The sequence below is a fragment of the Mastigoproctus giganteus genome, chromosome 9 (genome assembly GCF_048544385.1).
Source record: "Mastigoproctus giganteus isolate SK-2022 chromosome 9, ASM4854438v1, whole genome shotgun sequence".
NCBI lineage: Eukaryota > Metazoa > Arthropoda > Arachnida > Uropygi > Thelyphonidae > Mastigoproctus > Mastigoproctus giganteus.
In genome coordinates this window covers 130588080-130607930 of record NC_143583.1, presented here as the reverse complement: position 1 = coordinate 130607930, position 19851 = coordinate 130588080, and the positions used below count along the sequence as shown (strand labels likewise).

General features: G+C 38.0%; 1 protein-coding gene across 1 annotated transcript in view; it reads left to right on the top strand.

The window, feature by feature from the left end:
* The window catches only part of LOC150080733 (peptidyl-prolyl cis-trans isomerase D-like), a 154840-nt gene that overhangs the window by 127940 nt on the left and 7049 nt on the right, over window positions 1–19851 (top strand). Inside the window, exon 10 of the mRNA XM_090381783.1 lies at window positions 9404–9446. Within this exon, the coding sequence (XP_090237909.1) occupies window positions 9404–9446 (43 nt within the window). The remainder of the gene's footprint in view (window positions 1–9403; window positions 9447–19851) is intronic.

Genomic DNA, 19851 nt, shown 5'->3' with positions numbered 1-19851 from the left:
ATAACCGAGATTTTGTCAAAAAAAGTCCGTGGGGTTTGGCAGACTGCAAGTGGAAATGGACATCTTTGAGATTAGAATTGAGACCATGTATATTTGTGAAATGAACTAGGAAGTGTTTGGGAGGTTTAGATCTTTTCACAGATAAGCTTACTCTATTAGTTTGACAATTCATGGTGTATTCAATAGTAGGAAAAAGTGGGGAGTATATGCTATATGAAGTAATGAAATTTTTGGATATGGCGTACACATGGTAAGAATATACCCAGATCCTTGACATAACATGGCCTTGACAATTCCCCCCCCCCTCTGCATACACACTACTCGGACTCCCTCCAGTCACTATCTGGCAGAGTAGAGATAGCAAGATTATACACTAGCTGATCTAGAAGCCACCTAAAGAGTTACCAACAGGTTTGGTCCAGTGTACTAACTAGCGGCCGGCCTGCGAACACCGTTTTAGAACCGTGCCCTCGAAATGTAAGGAAGATTGGATCTCACCACGATGTTCATCATAACCTCAAAAGTTATCAGTCATACTGCATGATGGAAGAGATGGGGAAAGGTTGGCTGGAACTTAGCTCTGGAGACTAAACTTCAAGCCTCCAAGCAAAGTGTGGTATTGCACCGGTTATGAGAGTCATCTACCACCTAGTATTGCCTGATAACACAGAGGGGTGGTATTCATCCATGTGGTGTAGGTGGTCACCCACAGTATGCTTGTGCGTTGAGGTTATACCCAGGATTACTAACAGTCCCACCAACGTGAAGGTGCAAGTAGAGGATTTGGCTGTCACAGACTGTGCCGAAATTGGGTCCACTTGATTTGAATATCACCCGAATATCAATTCCATCAGCATTTTAGACTCCCAGGTAGCAAGTACAGCTTGTCTGGCATATCCGTAAGAATGTCTGTGACAACCTCAAGGACTATTATTCTCATTCGCATTATTCTCTGTGTAACCTTACAGTTTCCTTACATATTGGAATTATAAACACCATATCTCAACAAACAATTGTTCAATAAATCATCAACAGGGCACCATGGGCTCTCCTTGCTGCTTGCCTGCACTGAACAGAGAACTCAGTCTCTGTCTGGATCAAAACCACCAAATTAATGCCTTTGTTAATTTCAGTTAAAATATCAGAAAGAGGAACAGCCGAAATTCTAATCCCCGAGGGATCCCACTTATAATCCTGTGCAACCTAGGGCCCTTATAACCCTAAGTGCATCATTAATTACAAGCTTTTGTCTCCTGTTTTGCCATCATCCTACAGTCTGCGTTGGGATCTTACTGTGATCCCGATATTTTCCAACTTATATAACAACCTCTCAAGTCTAAACGAATAGTGTCACAGTTATTTCATATGCTCAACTCTGGTTTAATAGTTCATCTGGTTAAGTAAACAAGGTTGCCCTCTTACAGAGCTATTCTGTGTCCCCTTGAAAATAAGATTTCTGTCTAAATGACCTTACATTACATACTTAATCATTTTCCATGAATTTCTCTACTAAGGTCGGCCTGCAGTTACCCACTTCATTCTTAAAATTGCATTTATGGATTGATGATATGTTGGTTCCCTCATAATTAGCCTTAATAATTTGATGCTGCTTCCCTCAAAACAACTGTGTGTGTGTGTGTGTGTGTGTGTGTGTGTGTGTGTGTGTGTGTGTGTGTGTGTGTGTGTGTGTGTGTGTGTGTGTGTGTGTGTGTGTGTGTGCCATCTACAATAAGGACCTTACTTGCTGTCATGCTCAAACGTTTTTCTAGCAAACCATCCTCTAATTTCCATATCACTCATTTCACAGCAACCAGGTGTTCTTTAGTACAGTTTCTCCTTGCAATGAAGGGGCTTTCATCTGTACAGATTGGTACAGGATACCCACTTAATTCATCAGCTACACAGGCAGTTTATCAATTACTTTGTCCTGCATTCATTACATAAGGATACCAGTTTTCTTTGCACTTTTCTTCTTTGTGTTCGTATATGTTTGTATATATATATTTTTTTTTGATGAACATAGTGCTGTAAGGAATTTTATTACAGCTATACTTATCAAATTAAAAAATAATTAGTGATTGAAATTGAAAATTACTACTATACTGAGGGAATACTAAAATTCATGTCAATTGTAATTCTAATAGATATTTGTTGCAAAGGCAACAAATATCTATTAGAATTACAATTGACATGTAATTTTAGGAAAGGAGACTATGACAGTTTAAAAAGCTATATGGCTTCTGTCAACTGGGAACATAGAATACCTTTAAAGTAATAATCACAGAAGCCACAAATGTATATACTGCAATATTCCGCATAGCACTGATAATTGGTACCGAAACTGTTCCATGTTAAGTGAAACCGTGCTGATTGAGGTATAATTATAATGGGTTTTAAATGAATGCATACCAGAGAAACAGTCTATAAACAAATTATAATAAATCTATAAACAATTTGCGCTTGATAGCCAATTAAAAGGATTTGAAATAAAAAATACTGCAAAAATTTTATTAATGAAAAGATAACAATCGCGAGAGATGAGAAAAGAGCTTTATTGTTTATTTGGGTATTTCAAAAATGTAGTTTGGTGAAGTCATCCCTTCTTTTTCTCGGTGTACAAGTCTTTGTAGCATTGAATCCCATCTTATAAAATTTTCCGTATCTGGATGCTACATCCAACATTTGGATCTCCATTCATAATTGCCTCGCAGGCATTGTCAAGCCCAAAAAACTTTCTTCAATTCTTCTGTTGAAAATTCTTTTGGTGCCATTTCAGTGTTATCCACTTCAGAATTGTTTTCCTCTTCTTCATATGCAATTTTCTTATCAATTTCAAGGAGAGTTGCATCATCTAAGTTATTTGCATGTGAGTCAATGCAGTCATGTACATTGGCAGTGTCCAAAGTTTCAAATCCCAAGTCTTTTCCGATCTTCACAATGTCTTCGGCAATTGTCTGAACTCTCGATTCAAAACCAATGAAATCATTTGCCAAATGGGGCAACACATGCTGCCAAACATAACGCATGTTATTGGCAATGATTTCTAACCAAGACGCAGATATATTTTCGATTGTATTTAGAGGGGTAAAAAATAAATTGTAAAATGAAAAGTTTGAAAAGCTATCATGTCATCTCGTCAGGATGGAATTAAGAAAAGTGGACACTGTTGCCACTGACTGCCTGAGGGGGACATGCTGTCATATGTGCAGCATATATGAGACAATACAGTTGGCATCGCAGCATATATGCACCCATATCTAGGCTACGACAACACAGCATATATGTAGAGTATGTGTCTAGGCTATTGAATGAGTTTTAATATGTACAGTAAATTTTCAACTTAAATTTAATTGGAAACCATGTTATAGTGAAACCCATGCTGTTCGAAGCTGTGTTAAGCGAGGTATTGCTGTATTAACATTAAGAAAATACAGGCTTGAGGAGGATGTCAAGAAGAATGAATAAGGAGCTTGCCCATTAAATACAGCAGAAAAAAATGGCACAGGAGAGTTACATGGTGGCAAAAATTACTGAAGACCATAGAAGCTATAAGTTGATCTCTAATAGCATAACAGAAAAGTTTAGGCTGGAAAAGGTTGATTAAGAAAAATCATTGCCTAAGAAAGCAATGAACAAGGAAGTTTTCACATGTGCATATTAGCATTAGCAGAGGCATACGATGCAAGAAAGCAAGCTTAGCAGCATCAGCCAAAAAAAAAAAAAAAAAACCCTCCCATTTCACTCGTCTAATCACTCCATATGTGGCGACTCCGTAGCCAGGTGGGAAGGAGCAGCAGTGCGTAGCACACGCTTCTTGATTAGACTGGGGTTCGAGCCCATCACCACCAAATACGGAGGGTGCGGAAAGGTCAGGGAATGACCACCGCATATCCCAGAGCAATATGGCCTTAGTTGCTAATGCTCCTAAAAAAAAAAAAAAAAAAAAAACCAAAAACTCCATATGTTTATCCAGCTCAGCCTTAAATTTATTTAACATATCAACTTCCACAACAAGAGGTGGAAGTGTGTTCCAGCAATCAACTACCCGCTGGCTAAAGGCAAATTTCCACACATCTATTCTATTCTTCAGTTTGAATCTATGCCGCCTCAAGTTCTTAATCTGAGCAAGAGGAATCCCATCAGCATTGAGCTTGCTCAACCCGTTCAAGGCCTTATACACCTCAATCAGATCACTTCACAATTGCCTAGTCTCTAGGCACTATAATTTGCAGAACTTAAGCCTGTCTTGGTAAGAGCACCCCCTTTTTTTCCATTCACCAATCTCCTTGCCCTTCTCTGTACTCTTTCAAGCAGCTCTACATCCTTCCTAAAATGAGGCCTCCAGACTTGTACACAGTATTCAAGGTGAGGCTTGACCATTGCCTTGTACAATGGGATAATCACCTCCTTTTTCCTGCTAGCAAAATTCCTATATATCATTGCCAAAACTCCATGACCTGCTCTGGCAGCCTGTCTAGCAGTGCAAACTTAGAAAGAAGAAGAGAACAATTCAGCTTTGAGGACCTTATATAATGGTTGCAGGAAAGTCATTGATAGCTCAGCAGATGTTGCTGACGAATTGAATGTTACTTTGCATTGGTCTTTACAGATGAATAAACTCTAGAAGGAAGGGGAGGAATCAGATTGGTCCACTTGTTATCGATAGTGTGACTATTGGCAATCCTGCTCAGATAGCCAATAAATTGAATTACTATTTTGCATCTACATTTGCACATCAGGAAGTTTTAGGGAAGTGGAAGACACAAGCTTATTAAACTCTAACAGGGAGCTTAAATGATTTTGTAATAACTGAGGGCAAAGTGAAGGGGAAATTGTTGAAGTTAAAAATAAGAAAGGCACCTGGGGTGGATGGGATCTACTAGTTATATTAAAGGAGTCAGTAAAAGAAGTAAGCAAACCCTTAGCCATAATTATGAGAGCATCCATGGACTCAGGGGAAGGCCCCACGGACTAGAGATGTGCAAATGTATCCCCAATTCACAAAGTGGGATCAAAGGGTGACACGAGTAATTACAGACCTGTTAGTTTAACTTCTGTTCCTGGGAAAATAATGGAGTCACTTGTTAAAGAAGCATTGCAGGATCATTTAGACAAGACCGAAGTAATAATTCAGACACAGCATTGGGTATGTTAAGGGAAAGTCTTGTCTGACAAGTTTGATTGGATACTATGATGTGGTTACAAAGGAACTGGATGCAAAAAATAATTTTCATATCATATACTTGGATTTCAGGAAAGCTTTTGATACTGTTGCATACTGTTGCACTACTGTACAAATTAGAGCAGTATGGTATTAAGAGCAAGTTGCTACAATGGATAAAAGGGTTGTTGAGTGGGAGACGACAGAGAGTGGTAATCAATGGACACTGCTCTTAGTGGAGTCCCCCAGGGTTCGGTGTTGGGCCCACTGTTGTTTTGTATATTTATCAATGATACTGATTAAGATATACCAGGCTTAATGTCCAAGTATGCAGATGATACAAAGTTGGCAGGGTTGTTAATGACAGTAATGGCAGTGTGCTACTGCAACAGAATCTAAAGAAGTTGGGCAGATGGGCTGAGAAGTGGCAACCGAAGTTTAACATTGGCAAATGCATATGGGTAGAAGTAACCCCAGAGAAACGTGCCAACTTTGTGGTACTACACTTAGGGTAGTATGAAATGAAAAAGACATGGGAGTAATTTCGCAGTCAGATATGAAATTTTCTGAGCAGTGCAGACAGGCTGACAGAGCAGGTCATGGGTTATTGTCAATGATATACAGGAATTTTGCTAGTAGGGAAATGGAGGTAATTATCCCTTTGTATAAGACAATGAGTACTGCGTACAGGTCTGGAGGCCTCATTTTAGGAAGGATGTAGAGTTACTTGAGCGAGTATGGAGAAGGGCAAGAAGATTGGTGAGGGAAACGAAGGGATCCTCTTACTAAGAAAGGCTTAAGTTCTGCAAATTGCAGCGGCTGGAGACTAGGCACCTGCGAGGTGATCTGATTGAGGTGCATATGGCCTTGAATGGGTTGAGCAGGCTTAATTCTGATGGTATTCTTCCACTTGCTCAGATTACGAATCTGAAGAGGCACAAATTCAAATTGAGGAAAGACTTGTAGAATAGATGTGTGGAAATTTGCCTTTAGCCAGCAGGTAGTTGATAGCTGGAACAAACTTCCATCTCTCGTAGTGGAAGTTGATAGCTTAAATAAATTCAAGGAGGAACTGAGCAAACTTTTAGAGGATATGGATGTGTGAAATTGTTTTTTTTCGGCTGATGCTACATAAGCTCATACACTTGTTTTCTTGCATCACATGCCTCTACTACTACTTTCATGGCAAGGAGAAATTGCATGAGCAAAGATAAGAAATAAGAAATTAGTAATACTGAAATACGCATGTTTATTAGAAAAACATCCAAGCCTAAAGGCAAGTAAGATCCATGAAGTTTATGGCATATACCAAGTAATTTCGAGGGAACAGCAACAGAGTGACTGAATGATTAAAATTTATTATAAGGGTATTACTAAATTCAGAGAAGATACCTTTGGAGTGGAGAAGTACCAGCATATTTCCAGTACATACAGATGGTTCTAAGAGTGAAGTTAGTGAGTAACTACAGACAAGTCAGTCTGAGTGAAATAGTAGGGATGGAGACAGTCGAAAAAATACAATGCATGGGGTATGTAGGTAGAAATGGTATTCTATGGGAAACAGAGCATTTGCAAAAGAAAAATCTTGTTTAACTAATCTGGTTAGCTATTTTGATAAAATCATTCATGTATTGTATGCAGGAATTTGTTTATTTGGATTTCAGCAAAGCACTTGATTCATTCCTTAATTCATAAGAGGTTATCATGTAAGCTGAAACATGGGATTGTGGGTAAGATAATTAAATGTGTTGCAGAACAGGAAGCAGAAAGTTGTGATTAATGGTTACTCTTCAGATTGGGCTACAGAAAGAAGTGGGGTTCCTCAGTAATCAATACTGGGACTATAATCATTTCTGGTTTTAAGCAGAAAGTTGTGATTAATGGTTACTCTTCAGATTGGGCTACAGAAAGAAGTGGGGTTCCTCAGTAATCAATACTGGGACTATAATCATTTCTGGTTTTCTTAAATGACACTGATGAAAAGATGAAAAGTTGGAAAGGGTAATCTGTCAGAAAGTAAAGAAGTTATTTTGCTGAACATCAAGATAAGCAGAGTGGTTAACAACCAGTACCAAGAATTGCTTCATCAGGACAACTTGGATGGTCATAAAAGTGGCAGCTACATTTTTGAAATCAATAAAAGAGTGCCCATATGCTGCAAAATCTAAAGGCTTAGTTTGAGCCTTTCATTTCATCCCAGTAAGTGCATTATACTTGCTGGGATGAACTGAAAACTTTAGAAGAAGAAGAAGAATAGGATTTTGGAGTTACAATACGGGTAGACTGGCAGCAAGGAGGAGGACCCATGGTATGATTTATCAGGCATTTTCTTATAAAGATAGGGAGGTTATAATCCCACTGTGTAAGGCAATTGTGGGATAACACTTGGTAAGTAGCCATCTATAAGTAGCCAGTGATTAATTGCAACTGCAGAGTACTAAATAATGCACACAGTGAACAAATAAGGAAAAAAGGAAATTAAAGAGGAACTGTTTTAGATTAGAAGAAAGGCTGTGTAACACTGAGTTGACAAATGTAAATAAATAACATCATAAGGGACCAATTACAAATTACGTAATGAAAAGAATGGGTAGATGGAATGTTTATGGGTTTACAGGTAGGAAGGAATCCCACAACTGCTACTGATGGGGCTTTTGTAAAAAGATAATGTGAAAAACTGAAGCAGTTTGTTACATTATAATGGGAAAGGGGAGAGGGAAACCAAAGCTGTTATTATAAAGTACAGCCCAGAAGAGGGGCATTCAAAAAGTAAAAAAAAAAAAAAAAAAACTAGGATACATATTTTGACATATACTTTTGCTAAGTCCCCAAATTTGTTTTTACTTCTGTTTTTATAGCACTAAACCTAAAGTTGCTACTTATCTGGGTTTGATCTGGAGTCCTCAGATGTTTAAGCATGTTTTCTCCAGGTTATAGACCAACAAAGTAAAAAATAAATTTTTCATTCCATCTTGAGACAAATGTGAAAATTATTCTGTGTTATTATAGTTTTTTTTTAAGAATGTACATAACTTCTAAAACTGTTAATACTTGTATCAAGTTTTAAATTATGACATTAATGAAATCCTAAACATTTATACAAGTAGATAGTTATTACAAAATAAATCCTTCTAATTTATTTTATAATAAATAACATTTAACAAATACATTTTTGTGTTATTTTTAGTTACAAAGTAATCTAAAAATAACATTAAAAATTGTATGCAAAAAAAAATTTATATTTTATGTGAAAAATTTTTAGAATTTCAATAACTTCCTTACAACTCCAAATAATTTTCTGGTCAGAGTTTTTTAAAAAGTGGCAACTCTGACTTTCATTATTAATATTCAGTGTCAAAATTTTAAACATCAATGTCAAATATCTTAAAATATAATAACTTAAAAATAAGATAATGTCAATACAACAACAGTGTAATAAATTATAGGGACTTACAGTAAATACACTTGTTGAAAGAGGAATAAAGCACTTCAAACTATATTAGAATATTTATTTATTTGCAATTGAAAATTACATATAGATGGAATCATATGTTTCATGGTATATTTTTATTGTTTCATCAGTGATTGCTGTTCTTGCTACTTCACCATTATTGTAGATCAGAAAGGCCAAAGGTTTGACTTAGTACATACGTCAGGGGTAGGCTCCATTAATTCTACTTAGCACATCTGCTTTGCAACTATATTTAATCTACTGCAAGCATGTGAAGAATAGAAGTTATCGTGGGTTGTGGTGTTTCTTTTTTTTTTCCTCCTCCTGCAAAAAAACTAATAATCTACTGACATTGAATTCTTCTTTTCTTCATGTTATAGTATTTTGGTAACACTGCCAGCAACAAAAGTTTTAACTTGTGGTGACAAGTGTGGGCATCTGTAGTAATATATCATAGTGTTGCTTTTATAGCTTCATATTTCAGAGATACATAATATTTCTTTACCCAAATACCAGTCATACAGAACTTCACAGAAATCTTTTCTGAGACAGTCATTCATTCTTTATTATCTGGAGTCAGGTTGTAAGGGCTGAACTTAAACTTAATTTACTTCTTTACCCTGTTTAGTAGAACATCTCAAAATTGGGAAATTTTGGAAAGTAGTATGATCAATTGATCACTACTTTTGTTTAAGTAACACTTAAACAAAAGTGTTATGGTAAATTGGTATGGTAAATTTATATATATATATATATTTTTTTTTTTTTTTTTTTTTTTGTCTAATTTTTAGACAGATCTCCAAGAAGCTTTAAGGTTGGCACCAAATGATAAAGGTAAGTAACAAGTTCCAAAAAAATGAGAAGATGACTGTTCCTTTTTTAAAAGGAACAGTCATCTTCTCATTTTTTTGATGATATTTCATCTTTTAGATTAGAAGAAAATTGCATACCAATTAAAGTTAATATTGCAGATTAACATTAATTTTAAAGGATATGCATAGGTAACGCACATACAACATTTCTACTACCAACAAAGGTAGTTTTACTGCATTGTTTGATTGTATCTCATATTGTTAATACCTTCACAACGAGCTGCCACGGTATTGCATTACCCATGCATAAATAAATTCCTTCATACACTTAGGCATCAGCCAAGAAATATCTTTTAGATTAAACCATGCACATCATCAGGCATCTCTCATATTGTGGAGTTCTACTTCATAACTGGGTTGTCACTATTGCAACAACAGGATACCTGCCCACCCACTGATTAGAAGCCAATAAGCTTTGAAATAGTGCCATCTGGGTGGTGGTAAGCTCTGAGAATAAGTAACATTAGTCTTCTCCATAGGTGAAGCATTAATTATTCGAGGTAGTGCAATACCATGGCAACTCGTTGAGAAGGTATTCACAATAAGAGATATAATCAAATGATGCATTAAAACTACCTTGGTAGTAGAAGTGATGTGTGTGCATTATCCATGCATAAATAAATTCCTTCATACCCTTAGACATTTAGCCAAGAAATATCTTTTAGAACTTTAATTTTGGTTATGCAATAATTTCTGTAAATTACGTCCCAATTTTGTAGCAATTCAAATTTCAATTTATTTTTTTAATACAGAGTGAAATCGATATATGCTAGCATTAGTAGAGGCATATGATGCAAGAAAGAAAGCTTGTATAGCATCAGCCAAAAAAAAAAAAAAAAACCCTTTCCATTTCACCCATCCATACACTCCAAAAGTTTGTCTAGTTCAGCCTTGAATTTATTTAAGTTGTCAACTTCCACAACAACAGATGGAAGTTTCTTCCGGCAATCAATTGCCTCCCAGCAAAAGGCAAATTTCCACACATCTATTCTACAACTGTCTTTCCTCAATTTGAATTTATGTCCCCTCGGGTTCATAATCTGAGCAAGTGGAAAAATCCCATCAGAGTTGAGCCTTCTCAACCCATTCAAGGACTTATACACCTCAGTCAGATCACCTCGCAGTCTAGTCTTCAGAAGCTGCAATTTGCAGAACTTAAGCCTTTCTTGGTAGCAGGACTCCTCGTTCCCCTCACCAATCTTGTTGCCCTTCTTTGTACTCACACAAGCAACTCTACATCTTTCCTAAAATGAGGCCTCCATACTTGTATGTAGTACTCAAGGTGTGGCCTGACCACTGCCTTATACAAGGGGAAAATCATCTCTTTATCCCTGTTATCAAAATTCTTATACAGGTGACCCCCGCTTAACGCTGATAATTCGTTCCAAAAAAACAGAGCGCTAAGTGAATCCGCACTAAGTGAGCACCGCATTCCCATAAGGTAACATATGTATTTGTGAGTTGCGGTCAGTGCCATAGGATATTTCCTTGTCAATAATAATAAATGGTAGTGAAAAGGTGCATAAATGTTGGTCAAAATATTTAATATTCAAATATTTGTACATATAAAATATTCTACATTATATAATTATGTGGTAACTACTTATGTATCAAAATTAAACTTAAAATTCCAATTAAAATCATGAATTTAATCATGAAAAATGTGTCGATTTTGGGTTGTACTTTGGCCTTCTTCCTGGTAAACTAAAAGGGGTTTTAATTTAAAGTTCCCCGCAGTGTTACTACCCAACAATAAAGTCAACCGATCCTTCACCGCTTTGAAACCTGGTATGTCTTTTTCTTCTTTCAATATGAAACTTCTTTTAGGCATTCATTTCCAAAAAAGTCCTGCTTCATCTATGTTAAAAACTTGTTGAGAAGTACAACACATAATACCCCTCTTCAATAATTTTAACAAGTTCTTTTTTGAAAGTTTTGGCTCCTTGATCTGCACTTGGGGCTTCTCCCTAGATTTTAAATCTATTCATCCAGCCCTTACTAGTTTTAAATGATTCCACTTTTTTTTTTTTTTAGGTGAGCTTTCTTCAGATCATCATATAGGCTAATCTCTTTTTTTATATATGCTGTACAGTATATATAATATTTAACTTAACTGAATTCTGCATTGCATATTATCTTCAATAAAATTAGTTGAAGTCTCTCCATTTCAACCATAATAGCTGGCCTAGCCCTAGTTGCTTGCAGTGGAACAGCTGTCTTTCCCGCTGCTAAACTTAATTCTTTATTTTTTATAATTGTTGTTACAGTTAAACCTGCCAGTCCTAAATTATGACACATTCGCTTGTCATTGACCGGAATTGATTTGCTTCAAAATGTTTAATTTAATTTTCAAATACAGTCTTTTTCTGAAATTTGTAGTCTTCGTACTGCGTCCAGACATTGCTTTTTCATTCTTATCTGCCATTATTGCATTGGTTGCATTAATTATGATACAATGTTCGAGTAAACTGTCCGTTACGCACAATGTCTAACACTGTACTGAGTGATGACTAGACTTCGGATAAGCGCATATAACGCAAATATTACAAGCAATATACTTGATAATTTTTTAAAATTGATCTCAGAACTAAGTAAAAAGTCAGTGTACTACAATTAAATTAGCAAGCGAGAAAATTTTATTGAGCATAGGAAAATTTCTCAAGCTGGCGTGGGAAACGTTTTAATACTGTTTTGCTATTGACTCCATCAGATGAAACGTTTTCGTTAAATATGCCAAAAATGCAATCTGTAGGCTGGTAAAAGAGGTTATAGTGATTTGTGACAGCATTATAGTCAGATACGGGTTTATAATATAAGAACAGCATTATAGCGAATCAGCGTAAAGCGAACCACATTATAACGGGGGTCTGCTGTATATCATTGACAAGACAACCCCATGAGCTACTCTTGCAGCCTGTCTGCTATTATCAGGAAAGTTCATATCTGACTGCACAATTACCCCAGGTTTTCATTTTCCACTACCCTGAGTATAGTACTGCACAGTTGGTATGTTATTTTGGGATTACTGCCGATATGCAGCACTTTACATTTTTCAATGTTAAACTTCAGTTGCCACCTCTCAGCCCATCTGCTCAACTTTTCCAGATTCTGTTGTAGTAGCATACCATCCTTACTGTCATTAACAACCCTACCAACTTTTGTATTGTCTGCAAACTTGGATATAAGCCTGATGTAACTTCATCAATATCATTGATAAATACAGAAAACAACAATGGGCCCAACATGGACCCCTGGGGGGACACCACTAATTAGTCCACAAAGAGCAGTGTCCATTGATTACCACTCTCTGTCTTCTCCCACTCAACCATCCCTTTATCCATAGAACCAACTTGCCCTTAATGCCATACTGCTCCAGTTTGTCTTCCATGTGCAACAGTATCAAACGCTTTCTTGAAATCCAAGTATATGATATCAAAATTATATTTTGCATCCAGTTCCTTTATGATCTCATCATAGTATCCAATCACATTGGTCAGACAAGACTTCCCCTTAACAAACCCATGCTGTGTCTGAACAATAATTGGAGTCTTGTCTAGATAATCCTACTACAGTGATTCTTTAACCAGTGACTCCACTATTTTCCCTGGAACTGTAACAGGGAGTTTAATGATTACAAAATCATTAAACTCCCTGTTAGAGTTTGATAAGCTTTTGGCCTCCACTTCCCTACAGAATTCCTCACGTGTGAATGTGGATACAAACTATTCATTCAGTTTGTAACAGCTACCTGAGCAGAATCATCAACAATCGAACCATTAATATCAAGTAGACCAAGCTGATCATCCCCTTTCTTCTAGAGTTTGCATAAGTAAAGAAGTCAGTTCTGTTTTTCTTTGAGAGAGAGAGAATCTTTTTATTGCACCACCTCAATTGTTACAGTTACATGATTGAATTGTGTTGCAATGTCCCTTCACGGCCAAAAGGCCAGGGGTTAACACTTATAGAGATGATAACAAACAGATATATTACAGAAATAAATAAATTGCCATTAAGTGATATAGGACATAAAACAAATTAAATGAAATAACATCAAGTGACATAGGACATAAAACAAATTAAATGAAATAACATCAAGTGACATAGGACATAAAACAAATTAAATGAAATAACATCAAGAGACAAGACATTAATAAGACGATACAGTGACTTCCATAATGGCATTAGGTTACATAAAAATATTAAGATGATGTAAAAATTACATTAAATAAATACTGGTGTAACGTAACATTTAGATTAAATTAACAAAATGATACTTGAAAGTCCTGATTTTCATCTTCACAGCTCGTTGGAGAGAACAGCATGAACAGAAGCAGTTGATGCACACACCGCTGGCTCCTTTCCTGGTATACTCAGTAATTAACTGGATCATTAAAGTAGCGAATGTAGGGCATGTTGGCTTTGGATGCGATGAAAAGAAGGCTTTTCATTTTGCAGACTGTCCAGACCTCCGTTGACTATTCCTTACTGGAGGGAACCTGGAGTAAATTTGAATTTGACTAGATGGTTTCAAGGACGCCCTCTGTCTATGCTGAGTGATTGGAGGGCACGGGATGTGTGGGCCCCAGAATCTTGTGCCTATAGTGTCGGTTAACAGCCAATTTCTGTAAGTCGGCATCGATGTCCTGGATTTGTCCGAGCATCTGGTAGGGTAGGAAGCGATCTGATAAGTGGAGGTGTGAGTGAAGAGGGCAAATTGTTGGGGTGGCTTTTAGCTGAGCAGGTGGAATCCTCTAGCCACAGAGATCCCAGAATGAAGGAGATGTGATATGACCGGTCAGCATCTTTACTGTAGATTACCAGTCTCCTTTGTTCAATGAGAGAGGTCAGCCTGGGAATTCCCAGGGCCAGAGCCATTTCAGTCGTATGGGCTTGAGGTGGTATCCTGGGTTTGTAGGTTACCCACTTGAGGAGCCAGTACTCTGTTGCCCAGATGGGGTTTGTGTTCGTGGGGGGGGGTATATGATGGTCCTGACATATTTTGTTGCAGTAACCTTGTCTGAGATGTAGTGAAGGTGCTGCTTCGCTCTCCATTTCAGGTGCACCGCTCACCTGATGAGTTTTTTGATGTGATGGTTAAAGGTCAGCTTTTGTCAAAAGCAATCCCCAAATCTAAATGATATGAAACAGGAAGTATGAATACTACATTAATCTTTGGCGAGATGGTTGTGGGCTCTTTCTTCAAGGAGTAGAGTATGCACTCAGACTTTGCTGGGTTGATATTAAGGCCAAATTGTTTGAGGTAGCCTACTAATGCGAGGAGAACACTTAATTTTCTGTGAGCATATTTGGGTCTGCATTTGTTTGGATGGTGGTCAGTATTTTTAAATCGTCAGCATAAGAAAATATATCTCGTTTCTGTATTATGAAAGGGGAGATAATGGCAGTAAAGAGGTGGCTGGAGAGGACTCCCCTTCGTGGTACTCCTGTAGATATTTTCTTAGTATAGCTTTTGTCAGAATTATGGAGTATGATTATACGGTTCTGAAAGAGTGACAAGAGGAAATGCAATGCATCCCCACCTATGGAGTAGTGATCTTCAAGCAATAGTAGGAGGGCAGGTACTAGAACAGCATCAAATGCTGTTTCAATGTCAAGGTTATGAGGAGTTATTTCTTCTCAAAAGCTGTAAGTGGTGGCAAGGAGATTGGTAATGGTGGATCTGTTTGGTAGTGATGAATGAATTTGTGGGAGCATCTGGAAGTATGTGAGCTGTTAGAGTTGGCAGGAGGGTCCTTTTTAGTAGTTTCAGGAGACATGAGGAATTGGAGATAGGTCTGAAGTGTTTCTCTAATGATGGCGTTCTTATTTTAGGGTGCAGCCTTACCAAATAGACATTCCATTGATGGGGAAAGATGTGGTTGGTTAGTACTGCATTGAAGATGCTAACAAGGGGCTGGATGGTATATGGACCCAGGCATCTCAACATGAACTGGGGTATTCCATCTGCACCCATAGCTGTAGAGGATGGGGATGAGTTCAACACTGCTGTGATTTGGTGTTTAGATATAGTGATGGATGTTGGTGAGTCCTGTCTACTACAATTGAATATGTGGTCGAAATTATTGTTGGATGCCACATCTTCAAATCGGGTAATGAAGTCAATCCATCTCTGGGGGGTCAAGTTGCTCTCTGAAAGTAGTTTCTTCTGTATATGGTGTCTTTCCAGCTGTTAGCAACTGTTCAAAATAGCTCTTGATGGACTGGGATTTTTGGTGGTTGAAAATGGCTCGTGCTCTTGAAAAGGCTATCCTATCATTAATTTCACCAGATTGCTTCCATTACTTATGGAGTTGCTGTTTTAATTGAAAACTGGAGTTTAGATGTGGGGTCCACCATTCTTTAGGGTGGAGAGTGATTGTGACTGTCTTTGAGGCCACATATTGAGCTACCATGATAATCCATTTAGTTAACAGGTCGGCCACTAGTAGGGTATCACATGACTCGAGAACATACCATGGGATGAGAGATGCTGCTGTAATGCCGCATCTCTCATCTTGTGTTTTGTCGATGGAAACATCGAGATATTTGGGACTAAATTGTTCTCCATATCACGTGTTGTTTTACGTTAAAAATTAGGATTGGTGGTTCCAGTTGCATTAGGATTGGATCATAGTCTGAGCTAAAAATAACCATCTTGAGGAGTATCAAGTGTACATGGTATTGATGTGAGGATCAGGTCAAGTTGGTTTGTTCCCCTTGTGAGGCCCTCATTGGCTATAGTTAAGCCAGCGACGCTTAGCTGTGATAGGAGCAATCTTTTTATATGATCCAGACATGGAGGAAGATTGATGTCTCTGCAGACAATTTTCATTGGTGAAGCATGGAGGTGGTGAAGGATCCAGTTGGTCACCTCTTGCATTGTTTCCTTTGTAGGATTGGGTGGTGTATAGATGACAATGACTTCAATGAAAATGGACCTCAATTTAAGCAGTGCATAGAGCGCTTCGTAATCATCTAAGTTGCTGGAGATGCTGTTCTCAAGGGAGAGGATGGCTTGATTGTAGAACAGTGATGTTCCCCCCTTCTTTTATTCCTGGATGTTGAGCACGACACCATAACCACTGGGGGTCGTAGTCGCAATGTAATCTTCAGCGGGTTCCAGTCAGGTCTCAGTGAGGCACAGCATATCAAATTCTTTAGATAGCAAAATTTTGTCAATAGTTTCAAGTTTATTCCTTAAACTACGGATATTCTGGTAAAGTAGTTTGACCACAGGGGACAAGGGGACTCTTAATTGTTCTCCCTCTAGTCCGTTTGGTTGTTTTGAGGCTGTGATGTTGCCCTTGATATGATTTTGGTTTTGATAGGCATCTCAGTTGGGTGGATTAGATTTTGGGGTTGTCGTTCATGAGGATTTACATTTTTTTTTTTTTTTTTTTTTATGTGAACCCCAAACACGAGAGGTATTAGAACCTATAGTACTTAGTACCGTGCTTGGGTTTAAGGTTGAGAAGACAAAAGACGATATTTGTTGACATTGGACTTTAAATTCTGTAGATTGTAATTTTCAGGAAATACGTATGAAGGAAGGTTGTTCCAGAAAACGGCAGTTGAATGAATAAATGAGGAAGATGAAAAGTTGGTTCTGTGGGTTTGAAGTTGGACAGTAAATGGATGTTGGCTGGTGGCGGCACGTGTTCAGACTGTTTTGAAAGAGAGACCGGGAATTATAGAAGCCAATTCAGAAGAACAGTGCCCATGGAAGTATCTGTAGAAGAGACATGCAGCAGAAACAGTGCGTCTATGAGAAAGCGAGTGGAGAGACTCTGTTAGAGATGAATCATTAATTAACCTAACTGCCCTCTTCTGAATGGAATCAAGAAGCCTGAGAGACGTTTTGGGGGCACCACCCCAGATGTGGGAACAATATTCCATGGCAGGACGGATTTGCGATTTATACAGAGTGAGCAGCTGTTTGGAAGAAAAGTAACGCCGAGTGCGAAAGAGAAAACCAAGTTTTTTAGATGCAGAGGAAGCAATATTTGTAATGTGCTTGTGCCAATAGAGATTAGAAATCAGGGTAATCCCCAAAAGAGATATATCATTTTGCCTAGAAATCGGAGTGTCACTAAACATAAGCATAGGAGCAGAAGAATCCTTTTTGCGAGATATAAGACAAGACCGAGTTTTAGAAGGCTTGAAATCAGCTAAGTTGTCTTTGTACCACTGGAGAATTACCTGAAGATCAGCATTTAAGGAATTGGTAGCAGATTTTCGAGAAGTTGAAGCTGATTGAACAGGATAAGGTTTCTCAAAATGGAAAGTTGAATGCAATGTGCTATCATCGGCAAAACTATGGATAGGATTTCCAGTCAATGGAAGAAGGTCATTGATATACAAATGGAAAAGAGTGGAGGAAAGAACTGAACCTTGGGGGACACCGGCATTAGTGAAGAAGTTGGAAGACAGAGAGCCATCTACCATCACCCTCAGTGAGCGATCAGAGAGAAAACTGGATAACCAATTACTAAAAACAGTTGGCAAACCATAAGATGGAAGCTTGTTTAGAAGACCTTTATGCCAAACATGATCAAAAGCCTTTGAGATGTCAAGAGCAACTACTTGTGTTTCACCGAACCTTTCCATTGAATTAGTCCATAAATGGGTAACATAAGCCAGAATATCACCAGTGGATCGACACTGACGGAATCCATACTGGTGATCGTTGATCAGACGGAAAGTTTCTAGGTAGTTTAAGAGTTGGCGGTTAATTGATTTCTCCATTACTTTAGAAAGAGTAGAAGTAATTGCAATGGGACGATAATTGGATGGGAGGGATTTGTCAATCTTTTTAGGAACTGGCTTGATATGAGCAAATTTCCAAGCAGAAGGAAAAACACCTTTGGAATAAGAAAGTGAAATAAGGCAGCAAAGAACAGGAGTAAGTTCAGGAGCACTGGTTTTGAGAACAAGTGGAAAAATGCCATCAGGACCTGGAGCTTTCTTAGCATCAAGATTCGTCAAAATCCTTTTGACAGAAAACCACAGGAGGCATCGATTGGAGCATGTTGGGAGTGGTGGGAGGTGTTTAACCAAATCATTAATACATGAGTTGGAAGAAAAATGGGATGCTAGCAGGGCAGCTTTATCCTTGGCTGAAGTGACAACAGAACCATCTGGTTTTGACAGAGGTGGGATCAGAGATGGACAAAAGTTGCAGCCAATAGTTTTGGCAAGAGACCAGAATGCTCGGCTACCATTAGGGAAAGAAGCAAGTTTTCTACTCTTAGCCTGTTCAAACTCTAGTTTGGACTGATTAATAACTGCTTTACAATTGTTGCGAGCTTTGGCGTAGGCAGAAAATGAAACTGGAGAATTGGAGACAAGCCAAGTACGATATGCAACATTCTTCTCTTGGTCAGCCTTAGCACATTTATTGGAAAAACAAGGTTTAGATAAAGGACGAGATTTTAAAGTGGAGTGTGGGATAAAGGATTCCATTCCTGCAAGAATAATTTCACTGACATGATCTGAGCAAATGTTGACATCAGAAGTTTTGAAACAGTAATCCGACCAAGGAAAAGAAGAAAAGAAGTCTCGCAGGTCATCCCATTTTGCATTCTTGTAATGCCAAACAACACGAAAGGTTGGGAATAGCCATGAGATAAAGGTTCCATTGGAGAAGAGACAATCACCAAGTTGTGATCTGAAGTGCCTAAAGGACCTCTCACTTCGACCGTGTACTTAGAAGGGTTGTTTGTGAGAAAAAGATCAAGTGTTATTGGCTGTATGATTAGGATTGTTCGGTATTCTTGTAGGTAAATGAACAATCTGTGCTAGGTCATTAGTAATTGCAAAAGCCTCAACATCTCGACCTGCTGGGTAGGTGTGACTAGAAAACGGAAGCCAGCTGGAGTTGTAAACATTAAAATCACCAAGGAAAATTACCTCACTGTTAGGAAAGTTCGACTGGAGAAAGTCAAGTTGCAAAGAGAGGAAGTCAAAGAGCTCCAAGTGATTAGTGAAGTTGGGAGAACGGTAGAGACGACAGATGAATTTGACACAATGAGGTAGAGAGATTTTAACCCAGAGAAGATCAAAGAGAGGAGATTCCAAATTGCCAAGTCTCTGACAGGGAATATCAGAACGGACATATGCACAAGTACCACCTTTGAGGTGAAAGGAATCATACAGCGAATAATTTGGGCATCTGAGATGAGCAGTAGTTGAATCAACCGATAACTGAGATTCTGTCAGAAAAAGTACATGGGGTTTGGTAGACTGCAAGTGGAAATGGACATCATTGAGATTAGAATTGAGACCACGTATATTTGTGAAATGAATTAGGAAGTCCTTGGGAGGTTTAGATCTTTTCGCAGATAAGCTTGCTCTATTAGTTTGACAAT